General features: G+C 37.2%; 1 protein-coding gene across 4 annotated transcripts in view; it reads left to right on the top strand.

Moving 5' to 3' along the window:
- Positions 1-13,970, top strand: part of HLCS (holocarboxylase synthetase) — a 127,863-nt gene that overhangs the window by 10,935 nt on the left and 102,958 nt on the right. For all 4 annotated transcript variants that reach the window (XR_015704811.1, XM_087757966.1, XM_087757965.1 and 1 more), the window contains exons 4-5: positions 1,756-2,693; positions 6,053-6,235. Coding sequence is in view for 3 of the 4 variants with exons in the window: in XM_087757966.1 (XP_087614092.1) it covers positions 1,756-2,693; positions 6,053-6,235 (1,121 nt within the window). In the remaining variant the exon portion in view is untranslated. The remainder of the gene's footprint in view (positions 1-1,755; positions 2,694-6,052; positions 6,236-13,970) is intronic.

Genomic DNA, 13,970 nt, shown 5'->3' with positions numbered 1-13,970 from the left:
TTTTGTTTAGCAACAGTCTCATTTCTTCCTGCCTAGTTGTGTCTTCTCAGCTGTGTTGATAAAACTGTGGGTCACTCAGAATAATAAAATAATGATATGGGCTACAAAAAAATTCTCTTCCCTGCTACCCCCTCCCCTACCCCCAAAAAAGGGGGTTGGGTTTATTGTTTTGGTTTGGGGTTTTTTGTGTTTGGTTGTGGGGTTTTTTTTGTTTGCTTGATTGTTTTTTTTTATGTAGATAATAGCGCTTTGGCAGAAGTCAGGGAGTGACAAAATGGAGAACAGCTAGCTGGAGTGCAAGTGGGTAGGAATATGCTCACAAATGCATCTGATGTGAAACTCTGTCTCTTGGTGCTGTTCTGCAAAAATATTCACACAAGGAGGGGATGGAAGGTGAAAGAGTGCCCCAGTCATTTACTTTTCAGAACGTTTTCTGGCTCGTTTTGCTTCAGGTACCATGTGCATGCTAGAACTGCTCCAGGAGAACAGGCTGTTGATGGAATAGTGTATAGGCTGGTAGCTGTGAAATTCTCCTGGGATGTGAAAAAATCTTGCTTCAAATTTCTGCTCCAAACTAGGCAAAGGGAATATGGTTTCAAGGCAATGCAAGTGTTGTTAAGCAAAGAAAGTGATTGAACTTGGATTTAGTGTATTCTGTGCCAGTTGACTATTTTGTTAATCAAGTTTCTCACTGAATTTCCTTGAGAAATCAGAAACAAAAGCATACTAAGTTTATTTGGCCTTATGTGAGTGGAGATGGATTCAGTAAAATTTTGCAGACTTTTAATGAAAATATTTTCATGGCTCAGCAGCTGAAAAAATTACCTTATGAAGAGTACTTTTCCTCTCCTCTTTCTTATTTAGTTTGCTCTGCAAGTTTCACGCTGACAATAATCATCTTTTGCCACTCTTTTCTCACTTGTATTCGCCAAAAATTTTTCATCTTCCCATTTCTATCCTTTTCAGGGGGAGAAAGGGGAAGGTTTAACTATTCTTCCTATTTGCTAGTTTTCCCTCAGATTCTTGGCTCCCAAGTCTTGCTATGGGTGCGTATGACTCCCTTTCTGCAGACTGAAAGCAATTCAGATTTTTTTTACTCCCTTTTACTTGTGCCAGACTTCTCTCTGCAGCAATGCAAGAGACATGGTTCAATGTCTCCGTCTTACCCAATATCACCACTTTATTAGCTTATATCAAAATAGTTTATTCCAAAATAGCAGCAAGCAATTTTCCACCCTGCCCTCCTTAAGAGACCAGTGTTTTTCCAAAGGTACTTCCCTTGGTCCATTTTGTCCTTTGATGGGGACAGAGGGACAGGCAAAATAAGAAGCTGACAAGGTGACGCATTCATGAGAACTTCCTCACCTTCCCACCCATAGCCTATTGTTCCGTTAAGGACACATCTGCATTGTGTACAGTACCTGTCATGTTTTACTTTTGTGCAGATGTTTTTGCACTCACAATACATGTTAGTTTGTTGGAATGTGCCCTGTAAATATCGAGTGTTGTGCTCTCAGTCAGACTTTCCTGAAATAAAGAGTCATTAGAGTAAATGACTTGTGTTATGAGTGGAAATTTATTATGTTCTTGGGGAGGGGTTAGGATTTGGTGTGTCAAACAAACAAGTGAAATTCGTGCTATTATAGATGACTTGTACTGAAATTAAATCTAAATCCCACTGTGGTAGTGATATTCATCATAGCTCTTTTAATATAATTTTTATAACCCCTTTTTCTTATTCTTTAACTGTTCCAGCTGTCCATTTACAGGAATCTACTCTGAAGGAGTTGGCACAGGTGGCACCATCTGTAAAAGAGCAAAGTGTAAGCAGTACACAAATGGATGAAGTAACTCCTGCTGCTACTTTTGGGACTACTGTTAAATCAGGATTAGGAGTAGCTGAGTCTGCAGGACAAGAGAAATCCAAGCTAGAGAAAGAAAGCGAGCATGAAGATGAATCCAACAGTCTATCTGACAAAGAGACAGGTGCTGGAGACCATCATCACTTGCATCTTTCCAGCTGTCATGAATGCCTGCAACTTGAAAACAGTACTATTGAATCGGTCAGATTTGCCTCTGCAGAAAACATTCCAGAACTTTCTGATGACTGCAATAGCAAACTGGAAGAGAAGAATGATGACTGTCTAGCAAGAGGAATAAAGAGAGTAAACCTTGCGGGAAAGCCCCCTAATGTATTGATTTATCTTGGCTCTGAAACTGCAAAAGTGAAATTTGAGCAGGTAAAATCAATCCTTCAGGAATGCATTGATGCAGACAGCTACGCCATCTATGAGCTGCATGAGGAACAGGTTCTGAAGGCTCCGTGGATTGATAATTCACTGCTGTTGATCATTGCCACAGAGGAACCTATTTCTGAGGAGAACCACAAACAATTTATGAAGTTTTTATCTAAAGGTGGAAAGATTCTAGGGTTTTCTTCATCTTTTACATTTGATGGCATACAAATAAAGAGAAAAAGCAAACTGAAGACTGTTCGTGAATTAGTGGTCTCTAAAACAGACAGCACTGAAATTAAGTTAAACCTTTTGGTCAGTGGCTGTATTTTTGAGGAAGTGATGAAGGAAGATACCAGCAAAGTGAAGACATTGAGTCAATTAAATAATGCTGATAAAGATACAGTTATTGTTCATCTGACTTATGGAGACAGTGGAGGAGAAGCCATTCTTTCTCAGGTACTGTGTATGCAGAAGCATTAATTTGCTCATTGCTACCTGATGTTGTAGTATGCTAAAAAAGTTCACTTGTTCCCATTGCATGCTCTTGAGGCTGCTTGTCAAGGGGAGGTATAGACGGATGTCTCAGTGAATGTACAAGGACTCAATGCAGAATGGTTTTCGCTTGGTCCTCAGGAAGCTTAAAGAATGGTAGAGAATGTCACTGCTGTTCCACTTCCCTGTTTTCACCATGTAGCCATGCACATGTAGGTCATACAAGATCACAGTGGGTGGTAGAGGAGAGAGCAGATTTGCATGGTAAGCAAGCATCTTCAAGAGCAGAGCTATCGTCTTCTGCCTTCTAGAAGTTGTGCGGTGATACAACTGTGCATTTTGCAGATTTTGGGAGGTGGGAACAGGAAGAGCCGAGTCGTTGGTGGACTCGGGATGAAAGCTTATACTGGCAAGATAAAAAAAGAGATATCCTTACAAAGATATGAACTATGGGTGAAGCAGAATGTCAGGAGAGGGTGTAAAATAAACCTTGCAAGAAACTTGAAAGACATCTCCTTTTAAGGTTAAGGTAGCCAGCAATTCTGGAAATCTGACTAGTGGATGAGAGAATTCCAGCCTCTATTACTTGTTGCATGCCATGTCTAGAAAAACTGCTGTACAATTCTTGCTTGAGCAAGTAACTACACAATAAAGGTTAGTCTCTGACAGCACTGAAATGCCATTGTTGATTTAGGTCTGTTGGTTCTTTTTTTGCTAGTATTGCTACCATTTTCTTAGTTATATTCTGTTTGTATCTTAGTGTTGTGAATGAAGCAAACCATTTTATGGTTTCCTTAGCAGTGTTTTGATTAAGGCTAATTCCTAGATGCATGTTGGGTTCACGATGGTTGGCCTTGCTGTTCTGCTATTTAAAAAAACCCTTTACTCAACTGGAATGCGTTTTTTCTATTTACTATCAAAATAAAAGTTCTAAAACTTGTTTTTTGTTTTCTAAACCTTGACATGTTTTCAGTCAGTAATATATGCTCCTGGGTTTTTTTGGGGGGTGGGGTGGGGAGAGGGGGAATCTAGTCCGCTGGAAACTTGCTTTTTTGTTTCTTGAGTCTTCCTTCAGGCTTTAAACTTTTACATGTTTAACATTCTGCACCTAACAAATGGCTTAGAGCTCCTGAGGGACAGAAATGAACGAGTCTAGAATGAGCCAAAATCTTATTCATTCTACTGAAGAGTAATAATATCCCAGCAAATAGGTATCTCTCCAGTGTTACTGTATCATGATCTCTGTTTAAAAAGCCCCAATAACCAAACCCGCACACCCTCAAAAAGTTAAACAGATAAGTTCAAGTGTTCTTAATCTTTTTTGTTATTGTTACTCTGTCTTCCTGGATAATGGGTGAGGAAGTTTCCATGGCTGTGTTAAAGGTAAATGTTGGTCACCAATTATTTAAATATTCACAGATATCTGGCTAAAGTTTGGAGTGACAGAAAGGCTGATAAGAGGTACCATTAAGTTTAGAAAACTAAGTCTATGCCCCAGAAGTATGTATCATCCTTTGTGTATAACCTGTGCTGTTAAATCTAGAGAGATTTCAGCCATTTCATAGTAAAACTTTTAAATTGAGCCTGAAGGCAACTTGGATGTTTTGAGTGAGCCTCAGTAGGAGCAGAGGTAAACATTTTCTTTTTAGCATGGCTGTTCACAATTAAACCACTTTCCTTACATGGTCTGTGCTTTCGAGCAGCACATTGAGAAAAGCAGAGCAAGATTTATTTACCAGTATTAAGTAGATGAGGAATATAATGGGGACATAGCTGAACAAACTTTATGAAAGGTTCTAGGACCTATTTTTACCAATATTTGAGTTACAGGAGAACTTTCTCAGGAGTCCAGTGCACTCAAATTTAACTGCTTGCATATCAGGTAGCATATACTCTTTTAGCAATTACGTAATTCAGAAATATTCATCGGGTTTCTTAGAAGTATTTTCGTCTCTTACCAGTTTATCAGATTAAATCTGCTAGCTTTTTGGAAACTCTGTTATACATAGTAGCATCTTTATAGCTTTATGTAGGAAGTTTTGCCACCCATGTGCTGTATGCTTGTACTAGAAAATTGATTAGATACTGTTGCTATCTGTTTCTGCAAGTTCCATGGTAAAACCTGCTTTGCTGCATCGTTTAAATTGCCTCTTCTGCTGTAGTAAAACTTAATACTGCAGAGGTTTTCCCCAGAAAAAGGGCATTACAGTATAGCTTCAAAAATCAGATTAAAAGGATTAGTGTGTCATTTTATAATTTTAAATGACTTCCAGTCTGGATTTGAAAAGCCTTATTGTTTTTTCTTCAGGGGACTGACAGTGACATCAGCCATTAAATATTCTGTCACAGACTTGTTGTTTCCCTTTTTTCTGTACTGTTCTGTTCCACACCCCCTCCATTTCAGCATATTTCCCTGAATTTCAATAAAGTAGATCATATATGAAAGATGAAGAACATCATTAAAATGTGCAAAATTGGAGAAATGAACAAAGATGATAGCTTGTGATTTTCATTAAATGAATATACATATAGTAGGGTACAAAAGCTTCTAAATATCTTGGAACACTTATTTAAAAAACAAACAAAAACCACAACAAAACGCACACACAAAAAAAAACCAAACCAAAAACAAACGGAAAAGGAGGTGTATAAGGGATTTTTTTTTCCTTCTGCATTTCATTTCTACTTTTAAGCATCTGCTTCAGCCTTGAGAAGTGATTCTCTACAGGGTGATGTTCTGGGGTTCTTGGTTCTCTTTCAGACAGAAGCATTTCTTTATCTGCATTGACTGCAACTTAATTCATGTGACACATTAAGGACTTGCTCAGCCTGAGTTCTACATATCTTGTGCAACCTCTGATAAAGCTCTTTCAATTTTAATGTAGTTCTGCTCTTGTACAAGCCAGAATATGACCAATATTGCTGTTGGTTCTAGGTTGCTAGCAAATGTGAAAAGCAGGAGAAGTTTAATTTAGTAAATACAAGTTTGAACAACTCCACCAGGAGAAGACCAGTTTATTAAGAAGGGATATTTTGTGCGGTTCTCAGAGAAAATTGTAGTGTACTGGCAACTGTGATCCCTGAATCAGAAACTATAAATATATAGGTATTCCCTAATTTATTAGGATAATAAATAATAAAGCCCTGCTTGGGTAGATATGTTGAAGACATGAGAAGCTTTTAAATCGCACTATTAACACTGGATAATTCAGGAACCGCAGTCAGGACAAAGCTGATTTTGGAACTGTTCTTATCTCTCTGTGCCATGTTAAAATGTGTAATACAAAATAATTTTTTTATTCCCTTTGCACGTATCCTGCCAGGCACACTTGGAACTGGATATCAATTCTATGGATGTCCAAACTGAAGAGGATTTTAATTCGCTTAAGATAAGCAATACCAAGAGATATGAAGTTCTCAAGGAGATCCTGATATCACTTGGCCTGAGTTGTGAATTAAGTGAAATGCCTATGTTAACGCCTATTTACCTTCTATCTCCTGATGAGGTAAGGCTTCTGCTTACATTTCAGTTGTTTGAGATTTACCCTACAAGACAAATTCAGTGTTCACTTAAATACACCTTGTTTCTTGTGTGGTATTTTTGTTGGGAGAGGTTTACATATGTATTACAGGTAAGCAAAAAGTTTAATTTCTACTCTGTCACTATTTTGTTACCTGCCAGTAGTAGTTTTGAATTTAACCATGGGGAAATTGTGCAGGGTTAACTTTTCAGATATATTTGCTATATTTCTGTTAAAAACTTTTATGCTTATTTGCATGCTTCTGCAATGTCAAAACACAAGGCCGTGGTAAGCTACAGAAAGAATTGATTTAAAAGACAGGATTTGTTTTTCTTTTAAAACAAGATAGAAAGTTCTATTTAGGCTGGCAACAAAAGATCAAACCCAAATTATGGAGAATGGTGTGGCAGATCAAAACTGAAAGACCTGGGTGAGTAGGGAAGAGTGTGTGATTACACAATGAAGAAATGAAGAAATTCCTGAGGATATTGTAATATTTCCTGGAAATAGAATAGCTTCTTGTAATTCCAGTAGTCAGCTGACTATTCTGGACCTCCTCAATTTGAGACATTGCTGTGGAGAATTTTGAAGAACATATAAAGCACGAATTTTAACTTTTTTTTTTTTTTTTAAACATGACTTCAAATACATGAGAACTGTATTATATTGATCGAAGGGGTGAAGTAGTAGGTGATTAAAAAGCAATACAGGCTACTCAGGCTCTTTGAGGTTGTTGTTTCCAACCCTTATAGAGCTGTCATTACTTGCTCTTAGCATGCTTGCCTGATTTCTGCTCCTTTTCTATACCACCCTTACATTAGCACAGAAATGAGATGTCTGTCTTTAGGGGAACTCAACTACACAAGCTCCTTGTTGGAAGCCTGTTTCCAGCAGTATCATATGTAACATCCTTTTTTGGCTAGAGGATCAATCAATGAACAAAGCGACATTACAGCTGAATGTTTTTAAATAACTTGGATGATATTTTAGATTTAGGTTCTACTTTTCAAAACACTTCATTAATCTGGAAGGTGGGTATGATAAGCATTGCACAATTTACAGATTGGGAATATGTGATATGTGACTTCGTTGTATGGCAGGCAAGTCAGTAGCAGATCCAGACAAACTGACTAAAATACTATTAATAGATGTATCTGTAAATTCAAATCTGTGGTTTTTTCGATGTCTCTGAAGATACTGCCAAAACTTTCTACCAGTGCATTAAGTAATGCCCTTGTGTAGCAACTTGGATTGGATGCAACAATTGATCAAAATTAGGCAAAATGCAGAGAGCTTTTTTTTTATTCCCCTGGAATGATTGCCCTTTCATGTGTGCTAAACTCTGCTAGATGCGTCTCCACTTTACAATGGCGAAAATACTATTGGAAGTGCTTCTATCCAGCTTTCTGCTTGAAGCAGGGCTGTTGCCAACACTAGATCAGGTCAACCATGCCCTTTGTCTGGTTGAATCTTGAAAACCTCCAAGGGTGCATGCTACAACCTGTCTGTGCAACCTATTCCAGCTGCTGTATCATTCTAGTGATTTGTTCCCCCCCCCGATGTCTGGCCTGAACCTCTCAAGCTGCAGTTTATGGCTGTTGATGCTTTATTATATTGTCTGCCACTACAAAGAAGCATTTGGCTCTATTGTTGTTTTAACTCTCTTAAGTATTTACAGTTCGTTATTAAATCACTCCTTAGCCTCCTCTTTGCCAAATTGAATGAACCCAGCTTCCTTATCCTCTTCTTATAGATGTGTTGTGTACCCCTAACCCCTTTGTGGTTGCTTTCCAAGGAATCCTAACTAGCAACTCCTTGCATAAGCTGAAGTCTGCTTTCCCAAGACCTAACTCTGCTGCTTCCCTTCTCAGCCTTCCTCTAGATCTTGGATTCTTGTGTTGCTACAGCCAATGCTGCTGTCTGTGACCAAATAAAAAACAAGTTCTTCCCTGTCCGTAAGCAGTAAATTTGTAAGAATTGATTATCTATTTGTGTGGCAGATGTGGAAACAAAACTAAAACCGATTTAGCCTTTTTGACTAATATTAAACATGCTCTATACAGAAGACTCAGTTTATTGAACTCTTCCTTTTTTGTTCTCTTTCACTCTTTTTTCACAATTCTTTCTTTCCTACCCACTTGCAATTTTCAAACATGCCGTGAATAAAAAACGTTAGCTAATTTCAATCCAAACTTGCCATCTAGTGGCATATTACAGGTTGCAGGCCATCTATTAAAGATATTTGCAATGTATGCTGTATAGTTAAAGTTTATACCAAAATAAAGGTTTTTTTAAGTGTTGTTATTCTACTTTTTTTTTTTAAATGGTAGTTTTTCCGTGCTTGTATGTGTGGCCATTGTTTCAACGTTTTTCGCTTTAGCCATGACATGCTTCCAGAATGTTGTGTGAAAGGAAGTTGCAACTTGTGTGTAAAAACTACAGTTAATAATGAAGAGATAGCATATTAAAATAAATAAGGAGTATGTAATAGTTCAGCTTTCTAATAAGTTATTTATTTTTCTCCGTACATCATGTTCTACATAGGTCTTCTTGCTTTCCTAGAGAGAAATGTACCAGAAATGTACCTGACAGGTGAATAACTTGAGGAAATACTTAAACTTGTTTAAGATCAGAGTGAGTCGGTAGTACTGGAAATGGAGGAAACTGTCTTGCAAGCTCTAGTACTCTTGAACTTCCTTTTTTTTTATCACTATTTGTATGGAGAGCTTGTCCGGTACAGGTCACTGGGGATGTATTGGATAGTATATTCCTTCCCTGAGAGATTATCCAAGTAATACTTATTGAAAGCAAGTGATTTTGGGATTATTTTCTTATGCTTCCCTATAATAAGAAATGTCATAATGAGTCAACTAACAATCAAGCAAACTCAATGTCCTGTTAGCAGTTCCAAAAATGGAAGAATGGCAAACACTCTTCTCCTTGTTTCTAAGAGTTGGCAGTTCACTGATTCCTTACCCCCAAACTGGAGGTTGCATCTGTACTGTTAGGTGTAAAAACCACTAGTAGACCTAACCTTGTTGGATTTTTTGAATTAATTTTAGAAACTGCAAGCTCCTTTTGCTTATGTGGAAGAAATAATAATTTATTTTGTTCTGCATTTTCTACTCCATTAAGAAAAAACTTAGATTTTTTTTTTCCAGTCGTTTTTCAATTCTTTAAATTTAAAGTGCTGGTTTGGTGAGTTTTTTCTTTCTGATCTGTAAGCTTCAGTTTACGGTAGAGCTGTACCCTGTTCTGTGTGATTTCCTTGGTTTCTCTTCCCCACACCCTTTCCTCCTTTATCACTTCAGAACTTTCATCAGACCTATTTTCTACTACATTGTGGACATCAAATAAAACTTTCTCGACTTTTTTATATGAATAAATAGCTTCTCTTGTCTCTTCCTCTGCCTATGGTTCCTGAACAATCTGTGTCTTTTTGCATCATTGTTGCGATGCTGTTAATAATCCCATCAAATCTATTATGCTGATTGCTATAAATTTCCCTATTAAGACTTTCAGATCTTCCTGTCTACTCTCTGGATCTTGGACGGCGCCTTTTGCAATGTAATTTTTAGCTGCTTCTGAGGGGTGGTTTGGAAATTCTTTTTTCCTCCTTAGGATTACATTTTTAAGTTTTAGTTTCCAGTTTATATGGTTATCATGTATCTTAAAATCACAGTTTTACTTTAATCTTATGGATTAAAAAAAAAACAATAAAATATGAGCAGAACTGGCATTAGCTTTCTGAAAATCAGTGTAACTTTAGAATTTGGGGAGACAATTTCTTTAATTCCTTTAATAAAAAAAAAAAAAAAAAAGCAAGCTAATTCTGAGGAGAAGAGTTTGACTTTAAGTGTCCAGGATTTCATATATGGTTATCTATTACTTTTTTTTTAAGTTTATATGTAATAAAAACTGGGGGCTAGTTTGATGTATGAAAAATAAGCAAAGGTATAATTAACTTACACATAATTAAATTTGAATGTAGTGTCCTTGGCTTTGAAAAAAAGACTTGGAAAGGCAGATATTGATATTTCATGAGGAGTTACGAACTTTGTAGTGTACTTTTTGCCTTTGGCATATGAAAAGAAAATTTTAGTTTAGGGTGGAATGTAGGAGACCTGGGAAGAAATTTTTAAACCTTGACAGCAGTTACGTTGAAAACTACACAATTAAATTTTATCACTTAAGAAAATACATTAGGAATGGGATGGTCAAGCTTTTAAAAAAAGTGATATATTGACTGCATATGCCTTAGCCAGACTAGATTTATGCTGCTGATACTGTTCTAAAACAGGCAGAGATTTCCAGCTGTGCTAGATTCAAGTTGGAGATAGGGTGAGTTGGAGGCTGTACTAAATAAGCACCGAGTCTCCTTTTAGCTGCTGAATATCTTTCTAAACAGCAGAAATTAGATCACAATGTTACCACTATTGGGGTAACAATATTTAGGTTACTTCTCAGTAGAAAGTTAAAATAAATGTCAGATTGAGATGTCAAACTAGAAAATATGATTTATTAATTTTTTGTGTGTATTGCGGTTCTCAAATAATGTTAACTGTTGTGATTGATTCCCATATCTTGGGGATTTTCAGTTTTACTCTTCCTTCCCCCCACTTTGGTGTTTCTTTTGTTCACCTGGCTTTTTCTTAAAATGTCCACAGGCTCTACCAGTCTGAGATTGAAATTCTGATAATATTATGGCTTTGAATTCAAATAAAAGCTCTAGTATCTGAATAATGGATGCTAATGTCCATCTGTTAGAAGGTCTAGATCTTACCATGTAGAATTATGCTAGTCAATCCTCAGCTAGTGCTCGCTGCTGCTGGTGTTGAATGATTGCTGTGACAGTGTGCGCTTTTTATTCCTGATCTCCTTTCTTGTAAGCAGAGTATAAGGTAGGGGGCCTGGGGAGTAAACAGCGCTCAAGGCAACTCTTTCATCACAAGACTTGTTGCACTAAGGCTTCAAGTATGGTTTGCTTCAGATAGACACATATGGACATTTTAAAATTCGCTTAACTGGGAAGAATCCGTATTATATTGATACAGTGCTACAACATCAACGAAGGCAGTGTTTAACCAAGAGCAATATAGTATGAAAGGCAGGTTACTTGCTGTTTAAAAGTTTAGTTAAATCTGCACAACTTGTTGGTGTTAAATGTAATTTTAGAGACAAGTATTGATACTGAAACACAGCGCCTTTTTCTTTTCCTCTTTCCTTGATCTGGTGTAAAGCAGTTAAGCAAATTGTAGACTTGTACATTGCTGTAAAAAGAAAATTCTGTGTCGCTGTGGTGCACGATGAACTCAAAGCGTTGAAACAAATGGTGATCACTGTAAGCCTGTTGTCTGGCACCCATATGTTCAGTGGCAGCTTCAGGCGTAGAGATCTGATTTTTTCTGCAGCTTTGCTTTTAAATGCTCAAATATTTACTCTTTCACATTGCCATCTTAAAGGATAATTTTTCAGACATAAATGCTAGGATTGTATTTTATTGCCATAAGTTTCAGCATAACATCTTCTAGGTTTCAAAACAAGAATTCACTCCTTGAAGAATGAGAGAGATTTGTGAGAATAGTGATTATTTCCATTAGGAAGTATATTACACCCACACATTTGCTGATCTGAAGCCTCTTAAACTTGACTACTATATTCTCAGGCTGTGTTAGGCTGAGTCAGTTTTTTCAGTATCTTCCAAATGGATGCCAGCCAAATGATGAAATGTAATCAGTCTTTGTTACTTTGGCTCGGCTAGTAACCATCTTTTAAACGGTATGTTCTTCCAGAATAATAAGCAGTCAATACAAACATATTGGCTGAAGCTTGAAGTTGGGGGTTTTAACTCTTGTTTATTGGAGGCAGAAAGAGTAATTTAAAAGTACAATTGAACATACCTCTTGAATTTCAAACTTTCCTTTAAAGGACACTGAGATACAGAATACTGCACTCAAAAGGGTAATGCAGTGCAAAGGCAACTTTGTGTATTTGAATAACTCAGCACACTACAGCTCAATCAGAATTCAGTTGGGCCAAATTTACATGTCTTGAGGTGCAGTTTTGATTCTGTGGTGGCATCGGCTGTTTTTAAATTCCAAGTCCATTATGTCAGCAAAGAGAGTATGAAGTTACTTTATCCTGAATAAATCTTTCTTTGAGGATGGGAAATTTGAACTCTCAGCTAACACTATAATGAACCTAGATTTCAGGGTACATTTTGAGACAATTGTTTCTGAAATATTTCCATGCATATTAATGTGTATTGTAGAACTTGAGATTCCACTGTGAAACTTCAGAGTTTTTTAAAAATTTCCAGTGCTAAAATCAGGGATAGTTATACTGAAATTTCGAAGCCTTATTTTTACTGCTATCTAAGTTTTTGTTCTTAAAAGCGAACCAGAAATGTATAATGTACAAAATAGGAGACTTGCTTATTTTCTCCTATCATCCTCAAAGCATAAGCATTGTCCCTGCCTTTTTAGCCAGTAGGACAAAAAGCAAGATCCCTATTTATTCCAGAAAGGAAATTTGCTCTTTGCTCTAGCTCAGAAGTAACCCGAGAGCTGAGAAAAATGTTGAATGAAAAGCACACCATGTGAGAGATCTGAAAGGATTCTGCTGATCACTGATAAATAGTTTGTGTCTAACATTTTTTACTTCAGTTAACGTATTATATACATTATTTCAAACGAACAGTGCATTCTTGCCAGAAATCTTTGTCTTTACTTGAAAGCCTTGCCAGTTTGTCTCTTGGCTAGGAATGAAAATGTCTTTTATGGCAAAGTTGTTTCAGGAAAAAAAAAAAGTAGATACAGCAATGTAAATGCATCTGTACCAGTAAAAATGTATATTTGCTGGAACAGCTTATTCTTTTTGGGAAATGGATTTAATTTATGCCATGTGTGGAACTCTTTGCTGTTAAAAGCTGTGTTTCTACTAGGTTGGTTAGGCAATGCAGTGTGTTTGGCAAACCATTTGCGTTCTGACAGGTAATATGCTTTTTCTCTTAAGTGGCTTTCTGAAGAATTTATACATAAAACTTAACCCAAGGACTGATAACAAAGTACTATCAACTAAAAAAAAATTGTAATTTAACTCCGTGTGTTTAGGTGTTGGTTTTTTTTTCTATAATAAATTCAAAGTTATTTGTTGGCTTGCAAGGCTTTGAGTTGTATATGTGTGCAGGGAGGGTGGGTTTGCTTTTGTTTGTTTTGTATTCTTCCCCTTCCCCTCCTCAAATTAACTTCTGTTTCTTTATAACAAAACTTGCAAACCCAGAGGGGTCACACCGATTGTAAACCAAAACCATTTCAGTGTTGTCATTCGTTGAAAAGCTCTTTGTATCAATGTCTGGATTCTAATAATAGTCCCTGCTGTTTGCCGGTGTTTAAGCATGTGGTTCTGAAAGGAGTGGCCCTCTAAGAAGGGATGGTTATTTGACAGTCAGTAGCTCCTTTCCCCCCCCACCCCCATCAGCACTCAAGATAATGAAGGTACATAGGGACCATCTCCTTCTTCGACAGTTCAGAGCTCTCTTGGTCAGAGGAAAGCAGAAAGCCGTTCTTCTGAGAGCTAATGCCACCCTGACTGAGGTGTGAGCCCCTGTGCATTCCTGGTTTGTGCCCACTTCCAGAGGCGAGAAGTTTGCCAGCTAAATCCTCTGCAGGTTCAGTATGGGAAAAGGCCAGTCTCAGGAGTGCTTAGGCTGCGTAGGGCG

Source organism: Nipponia nippon, unplaced genomic scaffold, assembly GCF_047370975.1.
Source record: "Nipponia nippon isolate SJK-2023a ecotype South Korea unplaced genomic scaffold, ASM4737097v1 scaffold_2, whole genome shotgun sequence".
NCBI lineage: Eukaryota > Metazoa > Chordata > Aves > Pelecaniformes > Threskiornithidae > Nipponia > Nipponia nippon.
This window is presented reverse-complemented; position numbering and strand designations above follow the sequence as displayed.